Consider the following 17328-nt stretch of genomic DNA (forward strand, 5'->3'; position numbering starts at 1 on the left):
AAGGGCATAGCTACCCCTCTTTGTGTGAGTCTATATGAGTGTAATATCGGTATTACTTCCCTGATTGAAAAGTAACACCTTAAGCTATAGAATTATTTTGATATCAAACCCACTGTTATACTTGCGATAAATACAGTTTTTTGGGGGCAGACAGCTAGAGAGACAAGAAATTATCCAATAGCTTCAACTTGAATGCCTGACGAAGGAGTCTTTACAAAAATAACACCAAATTGTGTTTTGTTATATTGAGGATTAACATAAATTGTGAGGGTCATGTGGAGCAGTTTGAAAGAAAAGAAACTATACTATGTTACAAGGATAACAACTTAGATTCACAGTTAAGAATCCTTTCTACTACCTTGACCAAACCTCTTGGCATTGATCTTTCCCGGATTATCCGTACCCATTTACAGCTGGGTCGACTGGAATGAGTGAAGACAACTTTTTCAAGGTGATAGGACTATTTTAACATGATTTCAGGTAAGGTAGATATTCCAAGCTAATCTCTCCTGTTTAACAAGTCTCGACACTTCCGGTAACCTAATGGAACTTTTAGGTTAAACCACCTGTTCGCCATCCTGTTGAAGTCTATGGGATAATAAACCCGGGTACTGGCAGCGTAGACTGTGTATGTCACAGAGCTATCGACAGTCGATATTGAAAGGTACTGAGCTAATGACCTCGTTGCACTCTGCATAGGGGTTACATTTCTCCTTTATAATGTTCAGGATATTAGGACGTAAACTCAATTTTCTTTCATTTCTATTCCAGGTTTGAGAAAACTAAAGATAGTTCTGACTATAGTTGGGATCGTCGCGTTCCTTGGTGTTTATTTTATTTTCGATGAAACTGATTTTAATAATCATTTTTACAATCAGTAAGTGATTGTTTTATTATGTTGTTTATTCATAAAATAGAACGTAAGCAGTAATACAAATGGTTTAATATCGGTGATACATTACAGACTCGTAGGCCATTGGCAAGCTTCTCAAACAAGAGTGATCATAATCACGTGTCTCTCGTGATGACGTCATATAGCGGGAAATACAAACTTGTTATCTAACAGTACATAATACAACAGTGATCTGCATTTTAGGCTTTTTAAACCGTATTTCTAGAGGGAAATGCCTCCCTTCTAACCTCACTGCTATCAATGCTGGTAGACAAATGGGGGTAAAATAGAGTCAGAGAGTAGTCTCTCGGCATTAGGAAATTCTCGACAGTTTTCGTACCGCTGAATCTACCTTTATACAGGGACATTTCGCTTTTTTGTTGTTAGAATTTTTTTTGCTTAGGTTTGTGGATACACCAAAATCTAGAGAAATATGCCCTTTAACATATTATCTGAAAGTTTGAACTAACGAAATCCATTTTTAAAAAAAATATTAAAACAAATTACGTAAGGTTTTTAAGTTCGTTATGGTTTTTGGAAGCTGTTAGAAATCTACTGTACGGATATGAGTAAAATAAACACCTAATTGTAGCGAAATATGTCCCCTACGTTTTCTAAAGTTTGCAATTAGAGCCAAGCGCCAAAGCTAGATCAAACTGCTTAATTAACAATTAGTACCATCCGTTTTTAATTAACCCTCTTAAAACAAATTCAGTTTGATCAAGAAGATATATAGATATAAATAGCATACTTTAGAAATATTTTCAGGTATAATTTACAACGTTTTTGATAATGAAATTTTTTTTTACAAAAAGCACAATGTATATTTTATATTTATACGGCTCTAGTTACATTGAATAGTGACTATTGAAATGATTTGTTTACAGTACAGGTTCAACCAATTTTGTGCCCACATGCATAACGTCTATAGCCCAGTATTCACCTTTAATATATTACGAAAACAGACTTATACTTATAGATGAAAGGTTCAATTCATAGTATTCATTCAATGATAATAAACCAGAAGATATGAATATCTTGTTCAGTGGCGTCTCTATAAAGCGTTAGTTGAAGGGGCCGAGTAGGGGCTACATAATCGGGGGAAGGGGGGGGGGGGGGGTATTTTCAATAGCACTGGACATTTAAGAACTCAATGGTTTTTAAATTTGAATCTGGAGGAGGGGGGAGGGTGTTTTTTTTAGACCTTCCACCTCTTGCATTGCTCTGCTCCACTCCACTCCACTCTGACAAAACGCGACAAGAATTATTCAGATCTTCAGATCAGATCAATGAATCAAAGATCTGTCTTAAAATGACGACGAGACAATCAGTAGGTTATTTCAGTGGCAGTTGAAGGTCTTGTACAATTTCCCTCATTGCACAGTTCATGGAATTGCCTATCTTCATTAGCCTGCTCAGGTGCAGTCGTAAGTGAACGACGTTTTATATATACCGCATAATTGTGTGTGTAATGCGCATCCCTCCGTAAATCTGTAAATACACGCTGTAATTAATATAATTTCAGTCAACAAGAGAAGATTAAACCAAAGAAATCTACACTTGATAAAAATCCTCGACCAAATGGTTGTCGACTTCAATTTAAAAGAAATCATTGTTTACAAAATCTCCAGAATCAAATTGGATTCAAGCAATGTGGAAATCCAGCATGTTCATGTTTTCCTCTGGAGATCTTCGAAAAACAAACACCATCCTATCTCCTGGGAACATTTCCGCCAATAATGGAACCTATGTTCCCCATCGAAAAAGAACTTTTAGACGTTGAACCTTTGATGGATATAAAGAAAACGTCGAGTGCTATTCTGTCACATTTGGTTTTATTAAGTTCTTCTAAAATCTTTAAGGTCGGTGATATCATAAACGTTAGAATCGACGTGAAGGACGGAGCCGGACGACAGCGGACCGTCGGTGCCGATTTCGTTCAAGTGTGGATGAAATCTGATAATGGTCCAATGCGAGCAAGTAGTGCAGAAGTAGTTGACCTGAAAAACGGAAGTTACATAGCTACATTAAGAGCATTATGGGTTGGAGACGTAATTATAGTAGGAGCTTTGCCCTTAACAAGGGAGGCAAACGCTTTCAATTTTCAAATGGGACGAGAATACAGATCTATGAATTTTTATGTTGGACATTTTAAAAAAGAGAAACTGAACGAATTTACTCTCTGTTCTATGTTTTCTGTTATCCCTGGATATAAACTCATCTGTAATTTAACAGAGATGAATTATGGTTATGGATGGTATTGTGGAAAACCGTTAAATGGTAAACTGACGTGTAATGATTTTGTTTTCGCTAAAGACTATGACTACGTTAATATCCCAATTACTCCAGCTCTGTACAAAATTTTCATAAGGTAAATATTTTTTGTTTGTTTGAGAAAATCACTGTCTTCCCTATTTTGGAAACATATCCATTTTTTCGCCAGTGTAACGGCTGTATTTGATGTATTCGGCTGTGAAAAGACACATGTAAGGTACAATTTATAACACGGTTTTCAAGAGTTAACCGTTTTTAATCTGTGCTGATAACTAGAGGTAGGTAGGTAGATGACAAGTTAACGTTCGCTTCCAGCGGATGCTGATATCGCAAACTAGGCAGTTGTTGGTAGCCGTAGTAGTTGGTAGTTGGATTGGTTCAAATTGGGTGATTCTGTCTTGTTAGTTTGGTTGTTGAAGATAACTAGAGTCACTCACATCTATTTATACAACTGCTTTGCGCCGCCTATTTGTTTTTTTTTCAAACAAAAAGATCAAAGGAAATTGCCGAGATACTGAATAATAACAGCGAATCTTTATCAAGCATACGATTAATCATAGTTATAAGATAACTAGATAAATTATGAATTAATTAGATACCACAAAATGGTATTTCCCAGTCATTAAGATGCCTACACTTTCTATAAATATTAAAACAGAATCTGAAACATGTTGTTCCCAAGAGTTACTGTGAACATTTCTATAAAGATAGCTTGCCAGGCAAGGTAATATACGCCCAATGGCAGCTTTGATTTTGAATAAAAATATTTGGCAGTATAGTTACAATAACCAGTATGAAATATTCAACCTTCAGTCATACACTTCTTTTGAACTCTTTGGGGCGATACTGAATAATATTGAGTATGAGTTATTGCCCTTGTCCTTGAAAACGTGTTCAATTCTTAGTTCGTGAAAACTCTAGAAGACAAATATTCAACCCTCAGCGCGGTATTGAAAAATAAAACCAAGTTATGTCAAAATCCAGCAAGAATCATGCCTTTGCGTCTTTAAGAGCTAAAATTTGAAAGCGTTTTCAAGAACGAGGTCAATAACTTCTATGAAACATTTTTCGATGTTTTTGATTTTCTATAGGGTTCATTCATGGGTGATAATAAACAATTTCACCAAGTTTCGTCAAAATCTAGAATGTTAACGAGCTAAAAATTGAACAAGTTTTCAAGAACAAGGGCAATAACTCCTACTAAATATTTTCAAGATTTCTGATTTTCAATAGGGTTCATCCTTGGTTATTAACACTCACACCAAATTGCGTCAAAGAGTTGTGCCTTCTAGAGTGTTTACGATCAATTGTGGACGGACGGACATGGGTGACGACAATATACGCCCACATGAAGATCTAGCTGTCCAATACCTTAATATAAACAAATGAAAGTGTGGCAACTGATCTTTAAAGTTCATTAAAATACAGATGTGATGTCACCCGTTGATTTTGGCGTACCATTATCCACCATAATGGTACTGACAAATGGCCAATATTACGAGTCCAATATTAACATCAATAATGGACCCCAAATATTGGACTCTTGGTCCGTTGCCAAGTAAATTTGATCTGTTTTATAAATGTATTCACGATTGACCTTGTTTATATGAACACTAGTTTTTATATATATATATATATACGATGAGTTAAAGCATCCATCTGAGATTCATATTTAGGAAAAGGTCAACTTAGTTAGAATTAGAATGTTAAATTTCAATCAGAATATTTATGCCATGTTTTTTATGAACAACACTAAATGTATTAATTTAATATATCCTAGGAAATAATATTTCTAATAGCTCAGTCAATACTGTCATCCTTATGACTAATTCATTGCTAATATAATTTAGCAATGCAAAATGTATGTAAATATTAAAACGATTCCATAAGTGCCATGACAGTAATGTAAGGGGCCATAAAGAAAAATGTAAATCCACATAAATCTGCATAAATAATCTAAATACTAGCTGTCAAATGACTAAATATATCTACGGAAAATTCGAAAATCCATATTTGATAAATAAAAGAGTGGGCGTTCTAGTCAAGTCAAATTTCGCCTCGTTACTAATTGACTTTTTTACATTTGATAATTTTACTTTAATTTTCAGAACTGATAGAAAAATCATGATCTCATCACAGATCCAGTTGAAAATAGAATCAGGTATTTATGGAAATAAGTCCACACTCTGTTCGGGTGTGAAGTGAAGACCAGAAATATGGGTGGGATTAGGGCTGTTTTTTTTTTGTTTAGGAATATGTTTGCCTAACGTTATTTGACATGAAGGTGACACTTTTATTTGCTAACTTTAACTTAGGTCAAGATGGGTTCGTTAGTTGATGTCAAAATCGTGACCTTTTTTTGACGTCAAGATGCAGACATTATTTGACGCCAAGATGTTGACGTTAATTGACGCCAAGATGGCGACGTTAATTGACGTCACGATGCCGACGTTATTTGACGTCAAGATGGTGACGTTAATGGCGTAAAGATGGCGAAGTTATTAGGCGTCAAGATGGCGACGTTAATTGACGTGAATATGGCGACGCTTATTCAACGTCACGTTTACGACGTAATATGATTCGGTCATATAAGAAATATCTTTCTAGCTAGAAACCAGAGTGTGAAACGATATCAAATGAATTACAGTTATAACTGTATCAGTAGGTTTTAATCTCTCATGTTTCCATCTTTATTTTCAGGTCGCACATCCCAGCCCCAGCCAAACAAAATTGACTGTACCGAGTTATCCCGCCGTGAGACCTGGGATATGATACAACCCACAGGATACTTCAACAGAACAGAGTGGGAAAATATAAAATGTCACAATCATGTGAACCAAAGGAACTTTTTATCATGTTTTAGGAACACAACTTTGATATTGTTTGGAGATTCGACCGTTCGTCAGTATTATACTTATATACGGAATGTCTCTAAATGTAACCAGACCACAGCAAAGTGGACACATTGGAAATGGTACGGGGCATCCCATTGTGAGGTTTCTCGGTATAATTTTAGCCTCACTTGGGCAGTTCAAGAATTTCCCTTTGTGGAGGGTTTTAAAACGACAGAGGGGGAAACAAACTTCAAACCGGCAGTTGTTCTGTTAAATGAGGCACCAAGTTCTGGACGTATTGTGTTCCTCATTCATTACTATGCTCATTTTTTGAGAGAACATTATTCATTATTTATTGACCGGATTCGATCTCTAAAAACTCCAATCCGAAACGCTTTAAAGAGAAATAAGTACATACATATAGCAATCAAATCACCTCACGTATTTTATTTTACTAAATGTCCAGCACAGTTTAGCATATTTCATGGCAAACTTTATATGGATATATTGAAAAGAGAACTGGTCGAATTTCATGATAAAGTGTGGTTTTTAAATATCTGGGACATGAGTACTGCGTTCGAAAATTACTACATTCACCCACCCAATGAATTTGTGTGGCAAAATTTACGGTTATTGGCAGGATATGTGTGTAATTAAGTAATTAAGGGATATTAAATTTTATATAAGTTAAATGTAGGTTATCTCCCTTACTGATGAAGTTCATCATAGTAAGACCTGATAAAGTCAAAGCTTAAAAACTTTATCATCAGATTTATTGATATTATTTGTAAGTTTTTGTTTTATATATGGAGCTTAGCTTATGCAAATTCAATGTTATTATCGTGTCGCGGAATCACAAAAAATTACTGTATTTATATTTATACGTAAAAAATAGTATAGATGTCATTAATTTTAAATTTTTCATCAGCAAAATCAATATTTTCTTTTTAATTCATTCTAAAGTTAAAACAAGACGGAATTTGTACTCACTTAAAGAGCGATTCCTTATTTTTTAGTGTCAAATTAAGCAAACTATTTTATTAATTGGTGTTTCTAATGAATAATCATGTATTATTAATAGTGGCAGAAGATTACAAACCCTTACCACCCAAGGGCCATAAGACCAAACACCCTTACCACCCTACTGTCATAAGATCACATACCCTTACCACCCTAGGGCCATAAGACCACATATTACTCTTACCACCCTAGGGTCATAACATCACACACCCTTACCACCCTAGGGTCATAACATCACACACTGTTACCACCTAGGGTCATAACATCACACACTCTTACCACCTAGGGTCATAACATCACACACCCTTACCATCCTAGGGTCATATCATCACATACTCTTACCACCCTAGGGACCATGAGACCATGATAAGGGCTTGTGATGTCCACCCAGGGTGGTAATGGTTTGTGGTACTGTGACCCTAGGGTGGTAAGGGTTTCTGATCTCATGACCCTAGGGTGGTAAGGGCATGTGGTCTCATGACCCTAGGGTGGTAAGGGCTTCTGATATCATTACCCTAGGATGATTAGGCTTTGTGGTCTCGTGACCCTAGTGTAATAAGGGTATGTGGTATTATGACCCTATGGTGGTGAGGGTATGTAATCTCATGTCCCTAGGGTGATCTCATGATCCTAGGGTGGTAAGGGCTTGTGATATCATTACCCTAGGATGGTTAGGCTTTGTGGTCTCGTGACCCTAGTGTAATAAGGGTATGTGGTATTATGACCCTATGGTGGTGAGGGTATGTAATCTCATGTCCCTAGGGTGATCTCATGATCCTAGGGTGGTAAGGGCTTGTGATGCCATATCCCTAGGGTGGTAAGGGCTTGTGAAGTCATGACCCAAAGGTGGTAAGGGTTTGTGGTCTCGTAACCCTAGGGTAGTAAGGGTATGTGGTATTATGCCCTAGGGTGGTAAGGGCACGTAATCTCATGTCCGTAGGATGGTAATGGCTTGTGGTCTCATGACCCTAGGGTGGTAAGGGTTTGTGGTCTCGTGACACTAGGATAGTAAGGATATGTGGTATTATTATCCTGGGGTGGTTAGGGCATGTAATCTCATGTCCCTAGGGTGGTAAGGGTTTGTGATGTTATGACCCTAGGGTGGTAAGGGTATGTGGTATTATGAACCAAAGGTGGTAAGGTTTTGTGGTCTCATGAACTTAGGGTGGTAAGGGCTTGTAATCTCATGACCATAGGGTGGTAATGGTTTGTGATGTCATGACTCTAGGGTGGTAAGGGCTTGTGGTATTATATCCCTTGGGTGGTAAGAGTATGCGGTCTCATGATGTTATGACTCTAGGGTGGTGAGGGTATGTGGAATTATAAACCTTGGGTAGTAAAGGTATGTGATCTCATGACCCTATGGTGTTAAGGGTTTGTGGTCTAGTGTCCCTAGGGTAGTAAGGTATGTGGTATTGTGACCCTAGGGTGGTAAGGGCTTGTAATACCATGTCCCTAGGATGGTAAGAGTATGTGGTCCCGTGACCCTAGGGTGGTAAGGCTTTAAGGAATAACAGATTCCACTAGTCGTAATAACAGATTCCACTAGTCGTAATAACAGATTCCACAAGTCGTAATAACAGATTCCACTAGTATAACAGTTTCCACTAGTATAACAGATTCCACTAGTCATAATAACAGATTCCACTAGTCATAATAACAGATTCCACAAGTCGTAATAACAGATTCCACAAGTCGTAATAACAGATTCCACTAGTATAACAGATACCACTAGTCATAATAACAGATTCCACTAGTCGTAATAACAGATTCCACAAGTCGTAATAACAGATTCCACAACTCGTAATAACAGATTCCACAAGTCAAAATAACAGATTCCACATGTCGTAATAACATATTCCACACGTCATAATAACATATTCCACACGTCATAATAACAGATTCCACTAGTCATAATAACAGATTCCACTAGTCATAATAACAGATTCCACTAGTCATAATAACAGATTCCACTAGTCATAATAACAGATTCCACTAGTCATAATAACAGATTCCACAAGTCGTAATAACAGATTTCACAAGTCATAATAACAGATTTCACAAGTCGTAATAACAGATTCAACAAGTCTTAATAACAGATTCCACTAGTCATAATAACAGACTCCACAAGTCGTAATAACAGATTCAACAAGTCTTAATAACAGATTCCACTAGTCATAATAACAGATTCCATTAGTCATAATAACAGATTTCACAAGTCGTAATAACAGATTCCACTAGTATAACAGATTCCACTAGTCATAGTAACAGATTCCACTAGTCATAATAACAGATTCCACAGGTCATAATAAGAGATTCCATTAGTCATAATAACAGATTCCACAAGTCATAATAACAGATTCCACTAGTATAACAGATTCCACTAGTCATAGTAACAGATTTCACTAGTCATAATAACAGATTCCACAGGCCATAATAAGAGATTCCATTAGTCATAATAACAGATTTCACAAGTCGTAATAACAGATTTCACTAGTATAACAGATTCCACTAGTCATAGTAACAGATTTCACTAGTCATAATAACAGATTCCACAGGTCATAATAAGAGATTTCACAAGTCGTAATAACAGATTCCACAAGTCGTAATAACAGATTCCACTAGTCATAATAACAGATTTCACAAGTCGTAATAACAGATTCCACTAGTCGTAATAACAGATTCAACAAGTCGTAATAACAGATTCCACTAGTATAACAGATTCCACTAGTCATAATAACAGATTCCACTAGTCATAATAACAGACTCAACAAGTCGTAATAACAGATTCCATTAGTCATAATAACAGATTTCACAAGTCGTAATAACAGATTCCACTAGTCTAACAGATTCCACTAGTCATAATAACAGATTTCACTAGTCATAATAACAGATTCCACAGGTCATAATAAGAGATTCCATTAGTCATAATAAGAGATTCCATTAGTCATAATAACAGATTCCACAAGTCGTAATAACAGATTCCACAAGTCGTAATAACAGAATCCACAAGTCGTAATAACAGATTCCACTAGTCGTAATAACAGATTTCACTAGTCATAATAACAGATTCCACAGGTCATATTAACAGATTCCATTAGTCATAATAACAGATTTCACAAGTCATAATAACAGATTCCACAAGTCGTAATAACAGATTCCACAAGTCGTAATAACAGAATCCACAAGTCGTAATAACAGATTCCACAAGTCATAATAACAGATTCCACTAGTCATAATAACAGATTTCACAAGTCGTAATAACAGATTCCACAAGTCGTAATAACAGATTCCATTAGTCATAATAACAGATTTCACAAGTCGTAATAACAGATTCAACAAGTCTTAATAACAGATTCCACTAGTCATAATAACAGACTCCACAAGTCGTAATAACAGATTCCATTAGTCATAATAACAGATTTCACAAGTCGTAATAACAGATTCCACTAGTCATAATAACAGATTTCACTAGTCATAATAACAGATTCCACAGGTCATAATAAGAGATTCCATTAGTCATAATAACAGATTCCACAAGTCGTAATAACAGATTCCACAAGTCGTAATAACAGAATCCGCAAGTCGTAATAACAGATTCCACAAGTCATAATAACAGATTTCACAAGTCGTTATAACAGATTCCACTAGTATAACAGATTCCACTAGACATAATAACAGATTCCACAAGTCCACAAGTCATAATAACAGATTTCACAAGTCGTAATAACAGATTCCACAAGTCGTAATAACAGATTCCACAAGTCTTAATAACAGATTCCACTAGTCATAATAACAGATTCCACAAGTCTTAATAACAGATTCCACAAGTCATAATAACAGATTTCACAAGTCGTAATAACAGATTTCACTAGTCATAATAACAGATTCCACAAGTCGTAATAACAGATTTCACAAGTCGTAATAACAGATTCCACCAGTGTAACAGATTTCACAAGTCATTATAACAGATTCCACTAGTATAACAGATTCCACTAGTCATAATAACAGATTTCAAAAGTCATAATAACAGATTCCACTAGCGTAACAGATTCCACTAGTCATAATAACAGATTCAACTAGTGTAACAGATTCCACTAGTCATAATAACAGATTCCACTAGTCATAATAACAGATTCCACTAGTCGTAATAACAGATTCCACAAGTCGTAATAACAGATTCCACAAGTCGTAATAACAGATTCCACTAGTATAACAGATTCCACTAGTCATAATAACAGATTCCACTAGTCATAATAACAGATTCCACAAGTCGTAATATTGGATTCCACAAGTCGTAACAGATTCCAGATTGCGTCCTGCAATTTCAGTAAAAATAAGCGTTTTATGACGTCACTATCGCAAAGTAAAGGCTGGTACAAGCAGATTTTGCAAACGCTTAGTTTTAGTAGAATTGGAGAAACCACGAGTGAAATTTGAATAATGCAAATATATGCTATCAGTGCCTCCAAATACACATAATTTTATTTAGAAAACCTCTTTACAATGTATTTTATTGTTTTAATTAAATATATTTGGAAAACAATACAAATAGCCTAATGTTTTTTACCCTTTTGCAATAAAGATATTATTATTATTATTCACATTAAAATTTGACGTCTTATCGTAAAGAATATAATTTATAATATAGATTTTCGCTCTCATTAAAACCATCAACTGTAAACCACTAATTGTATATATTAGATACAGTATATTCAACTAACGGAACTGATACATCGTTAATTAAACATTTTTTTCGTATAGAATGTATGCATACAACTTTCTGGAAGACACCCGGTTTGAACATAAAACTTTCGGTTGCACAAAATCATTCCTGGTGACTCCGCTTAATGGGGGTGGGAGACGTCAAAGTGTGAATATATTCAAAATGTGTTACTCTTGATACTCATAAAAACAAACATTCACTTTCCATACATTGCCTACAAATACATGTTGTGCAAACGGTATATAGCCTGGCTAGAGGCTACAGCCACGATTTGCTCGGCGTTATCCTCTACATTGAGGAACCGTTTAGGGACTAAAGTCTGCCAAGGTTTTTATTTCTGTTTAAGCTACAAAGTGTAAAGCCGGGGTATAAAAGGTTAGAAGATCCAAAATGTCCAAAAGACACGGGACAAGATCTCGTGCAACTCGTGCCATGTCAACATTGCTAACAAACGATGGGAGTTGATGGCTGGTGTTAGAGTACAATAATTGTTTAGTTATTATTTTTTACCGAGGAGTCCCGGCACCTAGAGTCATAATGACTTCAAAACTGCCATAATAGTTCACTAAAAAACGAACAACCTTATCCGCCCACAAAACCATATTTCGGTAATGTAATGTATAGTGTAAAGATAACACATATGGACCGGGCTTTAGAATTTTGTCGATTTAAAAACCAAACAATGCTATAGATTGGCAGTTTTCCAAGGAAACATCTGTTCATTAGGAAGCTTAGAATTTTGTATAAACTATAGCATTCGACAGTGATTTCAAGAGTCTTGTTAATTCAACTATCTGTAGTCATGAATAACGTATTGTGTTCTGTATTGTCATTAGCCTTAACAACGCTGATTCTTATTGATGCCGGTAAATATTTATATTTTTAATGGCATGGTGGTATATTGAATTTATTTGGTGTACTCTACATCGAATTGTAAAGTTTACTTTATCAGCCTTTTGATACGACCAGATTATAATTGCCGTCACCCTATCTGTCCTCAATTTACTTGTGAACTTTGTGTGTAGGTTTACATCCACGAGATGTTGGACAAGTTCGAATTTGGGTACGATTCGACAAAGGCTATCGGAGTTTCAACCCTTGATATACTGACAGTTTATGTCAGAATTTATGAACTTTTGTGTATTGGCTTAAATCTTTCAAAAGTTAGTATTACAAGCCTCAATTAGGCTGAATGGAAGTTTTACTCTAAGACTATTAAAGCTTGGACATGCAAATCGAAATAATCAACAAGCGCGATTTCTGTGTCCGACTTTATGACAAACGTGACGACTTTGTTTTACCTCTTGTTAATTTTCCATTCATGTGCAGTAACATACCTCAGTCACCAGCTTGTGGCGTGTACGTTTCACTCATCCGCTATGCCAGGGCTTTTATTTATTTTTGAAGATTTTCTGGCCAGAGGTCGAGATTTGACTTTGAAATTGCATGGTTCTTTGACACATAGACTTAATATTTTATTTAGGAAGTTACAGCGACTTCCGGGCACGTATTACAAATCTGTTTCTTGCATCTTGACTGATTTGTTTGTTCAGGTATATTGATCTGGTTGTATATATCTCATATTGTTGACCTTTATAAGAGTGGTGGGTGCCGCGCTTAGCTGGCCATGCTTACTCTTTGCCTGATGGAGGAGTCCACTGCTACACAACTTCTACTCTCGATTCTGCCAGGCTTTGGACGAGATTTTGATTAGAGGATTTGTCTTGCTTGTACAGATTTTATTTAAGCAGATATTAGCTGTTAAGGCACTTTTTGTACCCTTAATCCAGCTTTCGATCGGCGTGTGAAAGTCCGGTGACCTTGAATAAGTCATCTCCACTCATAATTTCAGTCGACCCAGCTGTAAATGGGTATACATAATCCGTGAAAGATCAATGCCAAGAGGTTTAGCCAAGTACCAGCTGGTAGAAAGGATCCTTAACTGTGAACCTAGGTTGATATCCTTGTAAAATATAATTGTTTCTTTCTTTCTGTCTTTCTTTCTTACACGGCATATTCTACAGATAAAACCATAATTTCTAAATTTATATTTCAGATTGTTATTAGAGTTATACAGACGGTACCCTTTTAGAAGCTGACAAAATTAAAGCAATATACGTATCAAATCGTACAGAATGTAATGAAAGCTGTACTGAACGTCCCCAATGTACCGGTTTTTATGTAAATTCTAATGACAAGTGTTACCTATATCCATCTCCAATCACAGCCATTGTTCAAGATGTAGATCTAAGCCAATGTATCGATGCGTGTTCTCAGATGAATGAATGTTTATTGTTAAGTCACTGGGGAGGAGCGACTCAAGTATGTTTTATGTTCAACGTTACCCTGACCGACGAACCCGAAGAATTTTACTATAGGACGAGTTCATTCTACACTACGGCAGAAAAACTAATTTATTAAAAGTTATAACTTCGTTATTAGTTTTAGCATAAGAGGCATGACAATGCTATAGGAAACGACTATTTCCACACTCGATGTCTCGACTACTACAAACTCCAGGATGAATTCCCTAATATCTAACGTTTAGTGACTGCTTACAAAAAAAACTATAACTGTGACAACGGTACCAAAGCAGTTGCATTTTAAAGTCAAAATTGGATTTCTTACCGGAAAGAAAAGCATGTAAACATTCAATAGTAAAAAAAATCGTTTGAACCGTTCTTCGAACGCACTGCAATAAAAATCTGAGTTAAGTTCTTGCCCATAATCGCTTTGTATTTTAAAATTATTTGTTTATCTTGTAAATCTCTCCAATAGTAGGCAATTGTTTTTTTTTTATATAAAATTGATGTATTCTAATGCAGAAATACATAGATTCTACTTGTGACCCAGACCAGTGCTTCTATAGGAGAGTATCTCTTATAATAATCTACACAAACAAGCATAAACTATGTCGAAACGCCGAGGACATTATCCTCACGATTTCTCGCCTTTTTACCTCGCATCTCGCATCTTGTCGCTTTTGGTGCTAACAGTTTTGGAAATAGTTTGTTGCTTTGTAGAACAAGGTCTGTATTCTTAAGTTTCTTATCTCACCTTCTATAGGGTTGTCAGAGATCGGTGTTTCGGACTACCTGTAATGTTCGCGAACGAGATTCCGATTGACTCGACAGAACAGGAAATATTAGGCCTACTTAGGTTGTCACAGACAACGAAACTGGACTTCCGCCTGCTGGACACTGCCACATCATCATTTCGCCCCTTCCCACTTCACCCCTACCTTTTCTTCCTTCCCTTCGCTAAGGAAAGAGGCGAAGTGGGAATAAGGGGCAAAGTGGGAAGGGGGGAAACGGGACAGGGGCGAAATGAAAAAAGGGGCAAATCGGGAACTGACATAATGGGAAGTGGCTAAATGGGAATAAACCCTAAGTAAGTAGACAGAAGGGATACGGCCGCCTAGATTCCGAATCCAAGCTAAAGCCTTCTCCTGTAGCCGACGCCCCTTCATCAATTAGAACATTCATTGAAGGAAGCAAGAAAAGAGAACATATTTAAATTACAACTTTCTTTATTTTTTTATACAATATTTCCTTCATTGCCAAACGAATGTTCAAACCTGAAAAAAATAATAACACGTTTAACATAATATACCCAGAATGGCAATTGGGTTCTGTGGTTTGTTGAAGTAATGAAATGGGTCGATGGGTGGATATTTTTTCCGGGAGGGAGGCACATTACAGGCCTGGTTATATAGATGTTGAAAGATGGGTTCCCTTATATTTATTTATGAAAATGAAAGTGCTAATACTTATATGAATAGCAATAAGTAGAGGTGTTCCAAAAAAAAAAGTTATTCATCCGGGTTTGTCTTTGATCCGCTTTGTCTTCTATGCGATATTTCGAGCCATGGCAAGTTTGATTCGACTAGCAAATGAAATGATTTGAATATTACACACATTTATGATTGGTTCAAACTCTTAATTTATATGCAATAAGAACATAATGCCATGATTAAGAATACACGATAATTCATTAGAAACACAAATTAATCAAATAGTTTGCTTAATTTGACACTAAAAAATAAGGAAACCCATCTGTATTCCATTTTCAAAGGTTGTTTTGGCCTGGAATATATGTAAATAGTTTCAATTAACCGGAAATTTGTTAGAACGCGCGATTTTATCGGGAACGTAGCCTAAATGTGCAGATAAACAAGGCTCCGAATCGGATTCGAAATCACTGGCAGTGATATTAAAACTTTTCTTTCCATGCGAAGGATTCGAACCTACGGCCTATCAGAGACAACCAAACTCGCTGACTGTAACTAATTTCACTCAATGAACGTGAGCATTTGATTTCATTGCAGACAAACCAGGAGTCAGCTTTTCTTCCTGACAAGTGAAATTGGCAATCCGAATAATAAAACACATCTCTCCTATTTCATTACTTACAGATTTTTATGCATACAGTCCCGTTTGCAACTTTCAAATACGCCATTGGAACCATCTGAGTCTGGCTCGGGAGGGGCTCCGAGGTTTTTCACACAATGTAGTTCACACATCACCAGAGGGGTGATCAGCTGGGATATAGCAGCCCCTGAAATTACATGGAATAGGGTTTTAGGTCTGATCTTTTTAGATCTTATTGAACCGATGAAATGATTTTTTTTTAACCCACTATTCTATTCTGTACCGTTTTGGACTAATCAAATGAAATGGAGTTTTATATCTCATTCTTCTGTGTATATTGGGTCAATGAAATGAAATAGAGTTTTATATCCCACTGCTCTGCACGATATTGGACTAATGAAATGAATTAGAATTTTATATCCTACTGTTTTGTACAATATTGGACTTATGAAATGAAATGGAGTTTTATATCCGACTGTTCTGTACCATGTTGGACGGATGAAATGAATTAGAGTTTTATATCCTACTGTTTTGTACCATATTGGACTAATGAAATGAATTAGAATTTTATATCCTACTGTTCTGTACCTTATTGGACTAATGAAATGAAATAGAGTTTTATATCCTGCAGTTCTATATCTTATTGGACGGATGAAATGAATTAGAGTTTTATATCCTACTGTTCTGTACCATATTCGACTTATGAAATGAAATGGAGTTTTATATCCTACTGTTTTGTACTATATTGGACTTATGAAATGAAATGGAGTTTTATATCCTACTGTTCTGTACCATATTCGACTTATGAAATGAAATGGAGTTTTATATCCTACTGTTCTGTACCATATTCGACTTATGAAATGAAATGGAGCTTTATATCCCACAGCTCTGCACGATATTGGACTAATGAAATGAATTAGAATTTTATATCCTACTGTTTTGTACCATATTGGACTTATGAAATGAAATGGAGTTTTATATCCGACTGTTCTGTACCATGTTGGACTTATGAAATGAAATGGAGTTTCATATCCCACTGTTCTGTATCTTATTGGACTTATGAAATGAAATGGAGTTTTATATCCCACTGTTCTGTATCTTATTGGACCAATGAAATGAAATGGAGTTTTATATCCCACTGTTCTGTATCTTATTGGACTTATGAAATGAAATGAAGTTTTAGTCTATAGCCCACTGTTTTGTACCATATTG

The 17328-nt window shown here is 36.0% G+C and overlaps 1 protein-coding gene across 1 annotated transcript; it reads left to right on the plus strand.

Annotated features, from left to right (window-relative positions):
• Positions 1-470: 470 nt before the first annotated feature.
• Positions 471-6657, plus strand: LOTGIDRAFT_167350 (hypothetical protein; the record flags this gene model as incomplete). The annotated part of the gene is made up of 5 exons (XM_009064822.1): positions 471-480; positions 772-877; positions 2418-3263; positions 5275-5327; positions 5867-6657. The coding sequence occupies 5 exons, from the start codon at positions 471-473 to the stop codon at positions 6655-6657; spliced, it is 1806 nt and encodes a 601-aa protein (XP_009063070.1).
• Positions 6658-17328: the final 10671 nt, after the last annotated feature.

Source organism: Lottia gigantea (genome assembly GCF_000327385.1).
Source record: "Lottia gigantea unplaced genomic scaffold LOTGIsca_65, whole genome shotgun sequence".
Lineage (NCBI taxonomy): Eukaryota > Metazoa > Mollusca > Gastropoda > Lottiidae > Lottia > Lottia gigantea.